Raw genomic sequence first — 13,792 nt, forward strand, 5'->3', positions numbered from 1 at the left:
TTGACGGATGCAGTCCCTATGTAGTATGTACTTCCACTATTAAATTTTTTTTTTCCCACCCAGAAACAGATTCAGCCGCCGAAGTTAAATGCATTCAAGGCCTTCATACTTGAAGTTTAAGGGAAAAAATTCTTCCCCCATCAAATTTTACTTAAAGGAGTGAAAAATAGCTTTTTTCAGGTTTTCCCCATAAGAGCCGTGTAAAACGTTACAACCAGATGTATTTTAACCTCAAAACAAATGTGTAGGTATGGTCAGTCTAGGGGGTATTGCAGCAACCTTTTCACACACACTACAACACATGCGCCCTCAGACACACGTGCAGGGTAGTGTGAGTAAGTGACGTAAGGGATGCTCTGATTGGTCAAGAACCGGTGACTCTGAAAACTTTAGTTATGTTTACAATAAACATTCATTGGAAGTGGAAAATTTTATTTAAGTATTACAAATTCCCTTAATATTCCCTTGAATTTTCGAGTTTCACTTCATGGTTCTTTGCTAATTTTAGAATGTAGGTAAGAGCGAAAAATCTTTAAATACCATCATAACTATACTTATCGCTTTCTTCTTTCTGTGTAGTAGCAATATCAAGACTTAATGATAACGTGAACATCTTTGTTGATTTTCAGATATTTGGGTGATTTTTAGTTCTCCAACGACCGAGGTATACTGTTGAAGTCTTACATTCTGCATTTCCTTTATTCGCTATCTCTAATATTGTGGATCATGCCTCCGTGACAAGACATTAACTCCCATCTCTGGTGCAGAAAGATCTCCTCCTGAAGTTGGGTATGAAATTACAGTTCAATGTTTCCTTTTTGTATCTTGCTTTGTCATAATTGATGAGCACTTAGAGTAATAGGGTGGTCACTTCAAGAGTGAAAAGGCATTGAACCAATGTTAAATTTTTGATCGAATACGCATCTACTCTTGAAGCTAAGTTCTCTTATGAACGTACCTACTGCATGATTTACACAATGCATTTCACACCGTTCATTCTCCCGCAACTCCTCAAGTCAAAAAATTCAAAATTTCTGTTTACTCAACAGAAGCTAAGTTTAATGCAAAGATAAGCAGGAATTTATGGTGATTTCACAGAGTTGCAGAGACTGTGACTGATCCTACGGTAATGTGTACTTCAATTAACTTTAGCTGCTACTTGCTCCGTAAACATAAAGGTTTATCAAGCTTGTCAACCTTCTATGAATGAATGAATATATTGTCAGTTCAATGATAAGTAGTAACATTTTCCTAAAAATCCAAATCATGCTTGCCATTCATGTGATTTACATAAATTCGCTGGAAAGACAGAATCAGGTAAGTAAGTATTCAGCGTCAGTGCTTTTTCTTCCTACATTCAAGTTCAATCGCAACATGAAAGAAGTGAGGTCGAGAGTGATGGTTTGAGGATGCAACTTTGAATTTCATCTTAACTTTGAATGTAGGTGATGCAAATCCAAGCCCACTTCATACAGTGTTTAGAGTGATCCGACAGGTCACTTAACTAATGCCAGACTTGATGGATACCAGTAATTCTCTGAATGCACCCTCTTAAACTAATCATCCTGGTATCCTCCTGTCTTTTATAATAAGCTAGTCTTAAAAACCTGTGATGTTTCAGCTTCCTCCTGAATTTTTCCAGTTATCATTAAAAACTCACTATCACTTATACAATTGTTTTAAGGGTCCCCTCCCTCCTCAGTGCAACCAGTAGTCTTCTTAAATTATTCTTCCCTGCGTGGCGAACTCGCAGATATTTGAAGAGTGCGTAGTTCATTTCATCGGATTCTTCTTTGATTAACATGGCCTTTTTTTATGACGTTAATGCTCTCTCAGATATGCATTTCACGAACCTCTCTCACTAATCTAATCAAACATGATTTATATATAATGGTTTGGTGTCATGTCTCACTACCCCTCATTTCGTCACGTGCACTGGTGGTAGTATGGGTAGACCCTTGGGTCTCTAAATTTCCGTCCCTTCAGGACAACTAAAGTAATTAAACCTTTCCCTAGGGAAGTTAAAATAACAACTTCTCCTCGGTCCCCGAGGGCGAGTTTTTGCTCAGAGGTGGGGGATAATCTGACTTGGGGACACCCAGAGTGGTAGACACAAGGGTTTCCGAATCAAAAAAAAGTATGACGAGGTTTTAACCATGTCGAGCTCCCGACTGGGGAAAGCTGCTCTGGGCGGCCCTGACTCGTCGTCCTCCCCCGCCCCACCTCTCGCGGTGTGTTCATCCACGCTGCACTGCTAAATTACTCTATGAGTTTTTTTCGGGGCATCACCCCTTATTACTTTAAAAGTCCTTAATCCTTCGGAGTCAGGCCTCCGCAACAAAAATCAAAAAAAAAAAGTCTCACTTGCTCTAAGTGTTTGGCAACCGTTGATTTTGTCTCTTCCTGTTTCCTTACATCCCTTTGATGTTTCATAGCCCTGACTCCAACGAGACTGGTCTAAATACTCTTTGTTGCAGTTGCTGCATTTCAACTCATAAAGGCCAGAAAAACTTAGTGATCATGAGTTTTCTTATAAAGAAAAGTTCAATCTACCTATCCATCTAAATATCTTCTCTCTTTTCTAGTGAATCAATGGGCTCATTACAGATGAACAGATCTAATATGGATGGAGATAATATATCACCATTCAACAACCAAAAACTTGACCGTAAGTATTAAATACAAGACGAGGTTCTGCTGTTTCTTTCGATGGTGTTAAATCCACTCTTCAGCCTCTTAGTAATTCTGAGAAGACCTCATGTAAACTTGAGTTATCAAATTACATATTTACAATCCATTTCACGAAACCTAAGACTTTTTATTTGGCATTAAAATCCGTAAATGGCAATGCGTTAATCTCAGACACAATAACCGGACTGCTCGCTGGACACGCCCTATTGAGCAGCGAAGAAAGGCCCGCAACCCGTTCATTGTCAGGGTAAAAACAATGGGCACCCTTCATCCCTCCTTAATGAGCTCTAGTACCTGGACCGACATTTTTTTGCTGTTAAAAATATCATCTTTTAGTGTGTGAATTCAGTTTGAGTGCAAAACTATTATTGAAACGCATTAAAATTCCGTCCAATTATCTTAATTTTGAGCAGATGTACGTAATTTTGTGGCGAATTGCAGTCATACGCAAATGCCTTTGTCAGCTTAAAATTAAGATAATTGGACGGAGTTTTAGTACATTTCAATCATAATTTTGCGCTCAAACTAAATTTTAGCATTTAAAGATGATTTTTTTAACAGCAAAAAAATGTTGGTCCGGGTACTAGAGCTCATTAAGGAGGGATGAAGGGTGCCCATTGTTTCTATCCTGACAATGAACGGGTTGCAGGCCTCTCTTCGCTGCTCAATAGGGCGTGTCCAGCGAGCGGTCCGGTTATTGTGTCTGAGACTAACGCATCGCCATTTACGGATTTTAATGCCAAATAAAAAGTCTCAGGTTTCGTGAAATGGACTATAGTGGTCTTAATTTTCTTTGGCAAAGCATAATTGTTGTATACTACTTAGAATATATCAAGAAATAATGGCATATTATGACTATTCCAAGTGGTTTAAACAAAGAAGGTGCTTTAGTTTTCCAGACTCTCCTTTTTTTATTTTGACAAAAATTATTTGTACCCATGTACAAGTCTGTGTCTCCTATTTTTCGGAGCATCTGATTTTCGGTTGAAGAACCATCACACAATGTACTCAAAAATATTCTTTGTTTTATCACACTGTAGAAGCATCTCTCATATTTCACAAATTGATCGTCATGATAGCTCTCAAATGCTAAATAACGAAAGGAGACTGCAAAAAACCTCAGGAAATTTCCATTAACCTCATGGTCGAACTGCCATAACTTGGCTAACTTTTGCTCAAATAAGATGATCTTGGTTTTAATAAACTACTCACGGGGCCCTTGATAGGAATCCTTGATTTATCTAAATCGCCCGCAGTGTTTCGAACATCACGGACGACCTATTTCAGTCAAAATTTGATCAAAACTCTCAGCATAGATAGACTTTCTTTGCATGGATACTTTCAATTGCTCTTCTGCAGGTCTTCAAATCTCAGTAGTTTTCACTAGTAAATTCTCCCTCCCAAAATATTAAATGCCCATAACCTATGTCTCGCCTTTTTATTTTCAGAAATTAAGAAAATACTGCATCAGGATGTGAGCAAAGAATTAGAAGAGGCAATCAAAATTGCCAAAGAAATCAATAACAGAATCTATCAAGTTCATCGTAATATTTTAGTTTACCAGAAACTCAATCCCTCTCGAAAAATAATATTTCCTGAGGTAAGTAAAAATCATTGATAAAAAAAGCACTGCGTAAAATAGAGAAGCCAAATATAAGTCTAACTATTTTTTTTTTAAATTAACCTCCAGAGGTTACCACTTTCAAATGTAATGAAGATACATAGACAGTACTATTTCAAGATGCATTTTTGCATGGCCGCACAATTACACTTCTAATTAAGAAGAATGGACTGGAATTGTAACTCAAAAGGACTCCTCTTGTCATAGAAGCACATGTTTAATATTTTTAAACTGGGTATCGTTATTCTTGAAAAACTGAAGATACAAATCTCCTAGGAGTTTTATGAGCTCTGCTAAAAATTTAACTGAAGAAAAAAAGGCAACGGCAACTCACTGCTGCATTTAAATCAGAAGGAATTATCTAAATTGTGATATAGGCCCTGAGATCCATAAGAATACATGCATGACAGGGTCCACGTCACAATAAAGATAGTTTCTTCTGATTCAAATATGTCCAAATGCTCCCTTTTGAAAAGACTACAAACAGGTTAAACGATCAAAGTTTGCACCACAAAAAGTTGCAGTTAAGGGGCATAGGTAAGCAGCCTGTTCTACTGTTTAAGGATTAAGAGGCTTAAGTGACCCTGAGTCGTAAGAATGAGCACAATGTACCTGAGATTTAAATCTGAAATAGCATTCTAAGCTGGTCACTGACTCCAACAGCTTAAACAATGAGACCATAAACATGATAGTTTTTGTGCACCATACTAGATTCTATAATGTTCGGAGTATAAATTTATTATGGTAACAGACCCAATGTTACGATTTTATCCGTTTTTCTTTTGTAGGTTTTTTCTAGACTTTGAAGTTTTGGAGCTAGGTTTCTTAACCTTTCCCTGGGCCTAGATCGTAGTGTCTTGTCTAGTTAATATATATATATATATATATTATTTATTTAGGAGCCATGCACAATTTTTCAGGAACTAGAAAAATCTTAATGGAACGTAAAGATCACAGAGCATGATATTTTGACAGGATTATCAATTTTTTTTTATGTAAGTTTGGCCAATGTCCCATATTTTTGGGCACATTTTACACATGGCACTTGATGAAATTGAGCCGCTGACCCAGTGCCTTTTAGCAGGCAACCCTAACAGCAGTCAAAACGCTGAAATGTATCATTCGAATGGAAGGTTACCCATGACTTATCAACACAAGAATTCATTTGAGCATTCCTAACTTTTAATCTATTTACTCCTCTTTCAGAGTGAATGGCGGAGAGAAATATGTTTGAACAATGGAGGACTCAAAGAAAAACTGGGAACTTGTGGAGCTAGTAGACTTCAGGGCATTTCATCAGTCAATAAAGTAACATCACTCGATGAACCTAGTTCCAGCGGAACTCAGATTCTTTTTCCAACATCGTCTGCGTCAAGTCCAGCGTGTAGCTCTGCTTCAAGCACCTGTGTTGGGAACGGTGGTAGCAGCCTAAAACCAAGTGTAAAACAAAATTCTCCCGTTTTACCTTGTACAAGGTTTTACCCATCTGGCAACGAAAACGGCTCCATTGGTCCTGATAATCGGACTTCAATTGATCTGAATATCAGTGAAGACAAAAGTCATCCAAATGTATCAGATTCGCAGTCAAGCATAGTTTTAGATGATAAGTATTTGAAAGTTGCAGATCAAGTGTGGCAAATTAGTATAGACCATGATTATCTGAAGGAAAATATCTGGGCAGAACAAACAAAGCATCGGAAACACTCTTTGCTTACGCTAAGTTCCAGCAAATTGATTTCCACCGATGCTAACACAATTTCCAAAGAAACAAGTTCTCCTCCCAGCAAAAGGATGAAAATAGATCTCTTAAGAGGCTTTGAAGGTGATCTCAAGAATAGTTTTTATAACTCTGCCCTACCTACCTCAACTGTAAATGGTGAAAATATTGAAGATATCAAGTTTGATGACTTTTGGAATTCAAGCACTTACTTTGACCAAGATATGATGACCTGCAATCAAAGTCTGTTCAGCCACAATAACCTTGATCTCTCTAGTGTCTGTGATATTCCTGTAAATATTGACGATGAATGCAGTGAAGGATACCTTTTTACTTCATCAGAGTCGTCAAAGGACAGTCAGAACCTGCCTCGTGATCTTCTTAAGAATTTAGGAGACAGCTTTACAAGTAAAGCTTTGGTTAGTCATTCACCTGTGAAGTTAAGGTATGAATTTTTTTATTTTCTTCAAGATTTAAAATTTCAATCTAAAAAGATCATCTAAAATTCATCTAGATTCTTATGAACATGATTTCTTCACAGTGTCTACCATCACAAGTTTGATTTTCTTCCAAGGCATTCTTTTATTGTCCCTGATCGAAAATTTTGGTAATATGTAATGTTCGATATCAGCAAATGCCAAGTAATTTCTGTGCTTAAGACTCCTTATTGCTTTCTGGCCTCGTGCTCTCCTGCAATTAGTGTCTTTAGTGTCAAAGTATCTGGAAAATCAATTTTTCAAGTATGCCTAGAAATTAGCTGAGAAGCTATTTACTTCATCTCATTTGATTACCAATTTCATCAGAAATCTAAAGTTTTTGCCGAAACCTTCCCAGAATTTCATCTGCTTCTTTCTTTTTATTCTTTTCAGGTTCACTATCGGAACTGTTTCAAAGCAACTTCTTCCGTCTGAAAAGAGTTGTCATGAAACTCATATTTGGAAGATCTATGTCAGAAACACTTTTGCACAGGATGCACCATTAGACAATTACATTACCAAAATTCGATTTTTAATCCATGATAGCTATGCTCCAAATAATTTAATTGAAAGAAAGTAAGTTCTGAGCTCAAGTCCTGCTATTTTTTGTTACTTTTTTCTTTACATCAAAGGTCCTTCTGAAAGAAATGCACTTTGTAAGATATGCCCCTTCTTCAACAATCGCATTTTCTACTTAAAACCAACGTAGCCTAAATAACATCCTATCCATCAAATGAGGAAAAGGAATCAATTTTTTTTTTAGATTACTCTTTAAGTTTGATAAAGGCCCTTCTTTCAGACATTTGGGCATGGGAATGAGAATGTAATGATTTGAAGGCCATGCAGGTTAGGCCCGAGGATTTTTTACATTAGTTTGGCATATGATCGGGATTTTCACCAACCTAACTGTGCATTTCAAGGAAGAAAGAAATCAGCCAGAGCTCTTATTTTTGAGGTCCATACACATATTTAGTTTGACTTGAGAATTTGGTAATATTTTTTGGGTGAAGATAATTTTTTTACTCCTTGCTTGCACTTACTTAAAGTGTCAAAAGTGAAGATAATAATCAGCACACATATGGAACCTAAATTTATCAAATATTCAGGGGCCGACAAACAAATTTGCTAGATCATAGAATCTGTAAATCAAAACCTACGATTTTTAGCAAAAGTGCACAATAATCTGTAAATTTGCATTAATGGGGGAAAAAATTAGGAATCATCACTTTCTCTGCAGCGAAAATGGCAAATTGAGACAGTAGTCATAACAGACTGCAAAGTCGCCTTTCCCATAATTGGTTTTCTACATTAGTTCAAAAGTAATGAATCAAAAAATTACCGTTCAAACACTCAGCCACAATTTGGGGTAGGCAAGTCTCCCACCAGTTACATTATAACATAAGTGATTTAGTCTTTAAAAGTAATCACTTCTGTTATTTTTACTTTTTCTCTGTTTTCATAGTGATTTTTTTTCCTTTTTTTACCTCTCTTCCCCTCCATGCCTTGTGATTCGCAAATATTCTATATTTCTTTTTATCAGGGAGCCTCCGTATGAAATAACCCGTCGAGGATGGGGTGAATTTCCAATCCGGGTGCAAATTTTCTTCCGTTTTAACAAGAAACCAATTTGTTTAGTTCATCAGCTATCGCTAGTTCGAAATGTGATCAACATTCTCACTCTTGGTAAGTTTCAAGCTACATTTTAAAACTGTGCAGTCCAAGAAACTTCCTTTATTTGTAACTAATTATAATTTTACTAGGTTTCCAAATTATTTTTGTTCATACTATTCTATTTATTTGAGAGTCCGATGAGAAATGTTCATTAAAAAACTTGAATTAATTCATACTTTCATCCACAAAGATGAACAAACAGGTCAAAGGGATTTTTTTCATGTGCCTAGGGTCATAAAAGAGAATCAAAGAGGTGTGTAATTCCTGTTGTCTTCTTCACCCAGATTCGTAGGATTTGAGGAAGGTGGGGTCGAAGTCCAACTCAATAAATTGAGTCACAAACAGGCCGATCAAAGCGATTGAAGTAATCATTATCTTGGAAAAAAATTTTCTGCTCTTGTACTTTTGGAAGGCCCTAATAATTCACACTTTTGAAAATTTGTATTTTTTTTGTTCCAGGAATACAAAAAAACTATGAAATAGTGATTCCAAATTTGGTCAATAGTGCCCCTCTTTCAAAAAAAGTGGATTCAACATATCATAGTGGTGTGTTGAATGATGGTCTGTGGAGGAGTTCTATGAGTAGCTCAGTTGTCAAAGATCTATTTGATTTCAAAATTAAAGAAATCAATACTGTGGCTAAAATAAATGAACTGATAAGCCAAGATGCGGTTCCTCACGTTAATAGTAGCCAAACACTAGTTAATATTAGCTCATGGTCAACGGTTCCTTTTAAAGAATTAAAGTCTCAACTTTTTGCAGAGGACGACTTTTATGCCAATTTCTCTGATTTGAAGTAAGTCATTAACCTTTGAATTTTTTCAGTTCTTGATTTGATGTTCACTTCAATCATTAGTTTTTCGATCATTGTGCCCCCCGCTTTATTAACAGGAGGTATAAAGAATGTTCAAAAATGTGTGTGGTTGAATGTGCAGTTAAAAAGAAGAATTCTCAGATGCTTTGTTTAACTTCTTCAATTCAAACTTTTTTAAATTTGAAGTTTCTGTGGATTTGATGAAAAAATCTAGATTATTCCCTATTGAAAACTAATAAACCTGGAGGATATTTTAAGTTGAATTCTAAATCGATGAATCTAAAAAGTCAGGCTGGAAAAACTCATTTACACATCCTTACCTATTTTTCTACCTCCACTCTCCGTGTAGATTGTAAGTTGAAATCGTCCAGTTTCCATTTCCAATCTAGAATTTATGTGCGAAACATCACATGAAATAAAAAATCAGAGATGAACTCAGAGGATTAATATCTAAAGTGAAAGTGCAAAACCATGTATCTTAATTGCAGGTTACAAAATTCCCGCTACTATGTTATTTTTTCAAAGGCAAACAAGCCAACTGTAGAGCTTGAAATTTAACCAGAAAATTCCTCCAACAGGGTAAAAATCACTGAAATTTTCAAGAAATCATGTCGATTAGTTTTCTAAAGAAAAATAAAGTGTTTTTAAGAGAAAAGTATTTAAGAGAGCCCAAAAAAGATTGTGAGAGTGAAAAGCATCGATCTTAAGTTTTTGAGGCTGGATTCATCCTAATTTGCGTCTAAAAATAGGCATGTAAGGTAATAGTTAAAAATTTAATTATCAAATCAGGGAAAGAAAAAAATCCCTTACAATTAAACGATGGTAGCAAGCAAACACATTTTCTTACAAAATGTTAAATCTGCTCATCTTAGAATGTCTTTCTTATGTTTGGAATCTGAATTTCTTCTGTGCTGTCAAATTTTTAACCAGTTCTTTTTTGGCATCCTTGGTGGCAAAGAACTCCATGTTCTCGAGTAACCACAATTCAAAATATTAGCCCATGTAAATCTGAGAACAGTTTTTCCAGAATGCAGCAGATAGGTAATTTTTTCTAGTAATCTGTCAATTTATCTCCTGTTAAATTAGCAGATGATAGTATGCTGTTTTTACTGATGATGCCTGTATAACTCGTAATTTCTTATTTTCCAGTCAAATCAGGGTCCGAATAAGCTCAATTAACAATTACTGCGAGAGGATTGTATTTTTGTTAGATATATTACCCATCATAACCCCACATGCTCTCCTGAAATGGTACAAAAGAGTTCATCCATATTCTTGTCCCAGTAGAGAAATTTTCGATAGTTGGCCGTCTGGGAAACAGCGAGCATCCGAGGTTAGTAAAATTTGTATTTGTATTTTTTTTTTACCTATCGACTTGCAGAAGTTACTCAAATAGTATCTCAAGTTGTAATGTGCAAAGAAAATTGCATTCAAAATTTCTCTACCGAGAATTATGATAATGCACTGATGACATTTTCATAAATATCTTTTATTCTTACTTAAAAATACAATACAATAAATTTACACAAATTCTGATTATTATTTCCTGAAGGCGGCAAAATCCCAAGAATGATGTTTTTGGGAATGTTTTTTTCTCATTCTCTCAGCCTTGATTTTTCATCTATTGATTTCGATCAACAGTTAGTATAGTTAAAGATCCGATATGACATTGCTCTGCTAAACATCAAGCATGCCTGGTTTCCACACCTTTATTGACTGCTCGCAGAATGGGGACGGTAGTAGTTGTGATTGCCATCAGTGCATTTCACCCCTGCCTCCGAAGCTAAAAACAATATCTAATGGTCCGCTCTGTGTCAAATGTAACTAACCTACTACAATATAAAAGTGTTATAATTGAAATCATTTTTCAGTAGATCAGTCGCTAAGTGATGATTTTTTTTCATGCATCTCGTATTTCTCTCCCATGATTTTCAGTTTAGTCGAGCAAGAATGATTAAATCACTAGCTGCTCTAAATCCTGCTGACGATTGGTCCACAAATGAAGTAGTTTTATTTGCAAGGAATAAAGAGACTCATTTTCAAAATGATCGTAAGTTGACTTTTGCTCTTTTCTTTTCCAGTTTTGTAGTTAAGTCAGGTGTGTCCATTCAAATCAGAGATCATTTAGAGAAAAAACTCCTCATTACTTTATCCTTTTATCTCTGCATGTTTCTTGCTAATCGTAATTTTAGATCACCCTTCTCTTTGGGTAAGTGTAAAGGTTTTGTTTCTTTGTCCAAGTGCAAACATACCTTAACAAAAGGATTTTAGGTGGATTCCATCAAGATTTCAATCTTGGGTGGCAAAACGTCTTCTGCTCTAAAGTTTTTATCATGGAAGTAAGGTGACCTGCGCAAGTCATTCCCAACTAAAATGATGAAGTGTAAAGTAGGGATCAAAAATGGAATAGACGCTTCGATAGTTGAATGAAGCAGCACCTTCAATATGAAGGAAGTGGATATGAGGTTTACTTGCAACATACATAAATTTCAATTTGTAATTATACCAGTTTTGCAAATTTATCTATCTAAGGGAGCGATAACTATGCTTCTTCTTTTTTTTCCAGCTGCTTTTAAAGCATCATTGGTCTCTCTTGCAAAAACCATGGCGCTACAGCAACTGTCAGAGTTAGAAGATGAACTTGCTAAGTCTGAAAACAGTGAATTCATCGATATCGTATGATTCTTCAACTGGACCAGTGAAGGAGAAAAGAAGATCAAGTTTTTGTCCAGAAAAATTTCGTTGATTTTTCAAAATCATCAACTGCAAGGACGTCTAGACCGCACCCTCTGCTAGAGAATGTCTCACTTTTCGAAAAATTTGATCACTTTTTAGATGAATAGTTTCATCCCTAAATGACATGCTTCTTGTGTCAAGTTTTTATCAGAGCTTTTTTCAGCTCGAAAAAAGAGAAAAAATGTATGAAATATTCAAATACTACGCCGGAAGGAGTAATTTGAAAATGAGAATCATGCCTCTTCTACTTCTTATTACAGAGGTTGTGAGAAGGTGATTTGCTTTCAAGATGGTTCTAATACAATTGATATGCTTACTTGGACTGTTTACTTTAATTTCTAAAGTCAATTTGAAAAGCAGAAAAAAGCTCAGCCATCCATTCCAAGAGGGAAGTTTTGACGGTTAGCCGAAAGACTCTTGATTTTATTAATAGAAGAGAATAGAATCTTTTAATAGGAATCATAATAAATTCTAATTTCCTGCTATTAGGGACCGTTCGAGCATTACTCCTTTAGGAGGAAAGGGGGTCTCAGCTTGTCTCACAGGGTTCTACCATAGAGAGAGGGGGTCCAGCCCAATTTCATGTAAGCCCTCTATCTTTAACACAATGTTAACCAATAAACATAACTTTTTTAGCTATTTTTAGGCTTTCTCCGATATTTTCTGAAAAATGTGGGGGGGGGGGGGAGCGATCTGACCAGTCTTATATCCCTCAAAAAGAAGGGTGAAAGGTTGTTTAACCGATGCCTCACAAGGGGAGGAGGTTCGGCCAAAATGGTTTTCTTAATATGTGAAGGACCCCTTACTGATGAATTAAGAGCCCCCCTCCCCGGCTACTTACTTAAGTAATACTCTGTGAACTTGTGCACACAACCCATGCTACTTGGGCTGCTGTCACTTGTACTCTCTCTCCTGTCAACTTCATTCCATTGCAATCTGTTTTCCATAAAATGTTTAATTGTTTTGTTCCCTGCTTTGATTTGTTCTATTAAAAAAAGTGCAGTGCCAAAAAAGAAAAAACGGCAGGGTCCCATCTTACACGTCATGTTTAAACTTTAAAGTTGGCAAGCTTTAAGTTAGAGATCTGCTCAAGGTCCTCTTTTAAAGCTGGAGAGTCTATCTAAAGCCTTGTGCAAACTGCATGCCAACAACTTCCACTGTTCCCTCGAAAACGGAATGTGTGCAGTATTTTTGGGACACCCTATTAAAAACTTTCTGTTTAGAACTATGTAGATAGGAAGATTCCAAAGAGAACCTCGTTGATGAGCTTAACTAGATCCATTAATCTTGGCGTGATAGAAAATTTGATCTGAGTTTATTAGAAACGCACCAAGTCGTATTTTGGGAATGAGAATACACTTTGAATAATTTTGAATTCAACAAGTCGTGCATTTACTCCTATCAAAAAACCAAAGTAAAAAGAAAAAAAAAAAACCTCTTTGAACGTGAAAACAGTTGTTAAACTTTGTCTTTGGAGAAATTAAACTTGAAACACTTCTCTCTCGATTAATACTTGATATGACCAGGTGCGTTCCTCTCAAACTTGGTATCTTTATGTTATCCTCCTGTTAAACTGATTATCCTATTGTTTCTAAAAAGTTCTAGTATTTACTTTTTGACGTAAGTTCTTTCAGCTAATCATGAAAAAAGAGGCAAGTCGAAAGAAAGGAGTGTATCATAATGAAAAGGTGAATGGTGGTAACTCCCTCTCTCCCCATTTTTCCTTGCTTTGAAATCCCGATGAGGAAGGTATCCCGATGAAATCAGGAATTTAGGAAGATTTGTCGGAATTTGTTGTTGTTTACTTTTTATATTGAATGTTGACAACAGATTCGTCTTAACTAATATTTGCCAATAATTTCCTCTCAAAAGAAATGATTGTTCTCCACCCTGTACCTTGAAGCATTTCAGAAGGTTAAATGAAAATAAGTTCAAGTAGAGTTTGTATCTTTTTAGAGACAAATAAACTAAAATTATTATCAGTTATTTTCAGTGATTTTAATGTTTTTATCTCAAAAAGGAGTCCCCCATTTCGAAGTCGGAGTCATAGATGAATTTGAGCTTTA

The 13,792-nt window shown here is 36.0% G+C and overlaps 1 protein-coding gene across 2 annotated transcripts; it reads left to right on the forward strand.

Moving 5' to 3' along the window:
- Nucleotides 1-350: 350 nt before the first annotated feature.
- Nucleotides 351-13,712, forward strand: LOC109039708 (uncharacterized). 2 transcript variants are annotated; one of them, XM_019055322.2, is made up of 11 exons: nt 351-515; nt 630-789; nt 2,586-2,668; nt 4,140-4,291; nt 5,519-6,474; nt 6,899-7,081; nt 8,046-8,188; nt 8,636-8,972; nt 10,140-10,323; nt 10,926-11,040; nt 11,557-13,712. In XM_019055322.2, exons 3-11 carry the CDS (start codon nt 2,593-2,595, stop codon nt 11,670-11,672), a joined length of 2,262 nt encoding a protein of 753 aa, XP_018910867.2. In that variant the 5' UTR covers nt 351-515; nt 630-789; nt 2,586-2,592; the 3' UTR covers nt 11,673-13,712. The 2 variants fall into 2 exon arrangements, with proteins under 2 accessions (XP_018910867.2, XP_018910868.2); XM_019055323.2 differs by having other exon boundaries at nt 351-511.
- The last annotated feature ends 80 nt before the right edge of the window (nt 13,713-13,792 follow it).

This window comes from Bemisia tabaci, chromosome 1 (assembly GCF_918797505.1).
Source record: "Bemisia tabaci chromosome 1, PGI_BMITA_v3".
Classification (NCBI taxonomy): Eukaryota; Metazoa; Arthropoda; class Insecta; order Hemiptera; family Aleyrodidae; genus Bemisia; species Bemisia tabaci.

Excerpts from the sequence above, each read along its gene's own strand:
- LOC109039708 (XM_019055322.2), top strand. The coding sequence starts at position 2,593 with ATGGGCTCATTACAGATGAACAGATCTAATATGGATGGAGATAATATA. Across the intron at positions 2,669-4,139 it reads CAACAACCAAAAACTTGACC|AAATTAAGAAAATACTGCAT; the intron begins GTAAGTATTAAA and ends TTTTATTTTCAG. Across the intron at positions 7,082-8,045 it reads AATAATTTAATTGAAAGAAA|GGAGCCTCCGTATGAAATAA; the intron begins GTAAGTTCTGAG and ends TCTTTTTATCAG.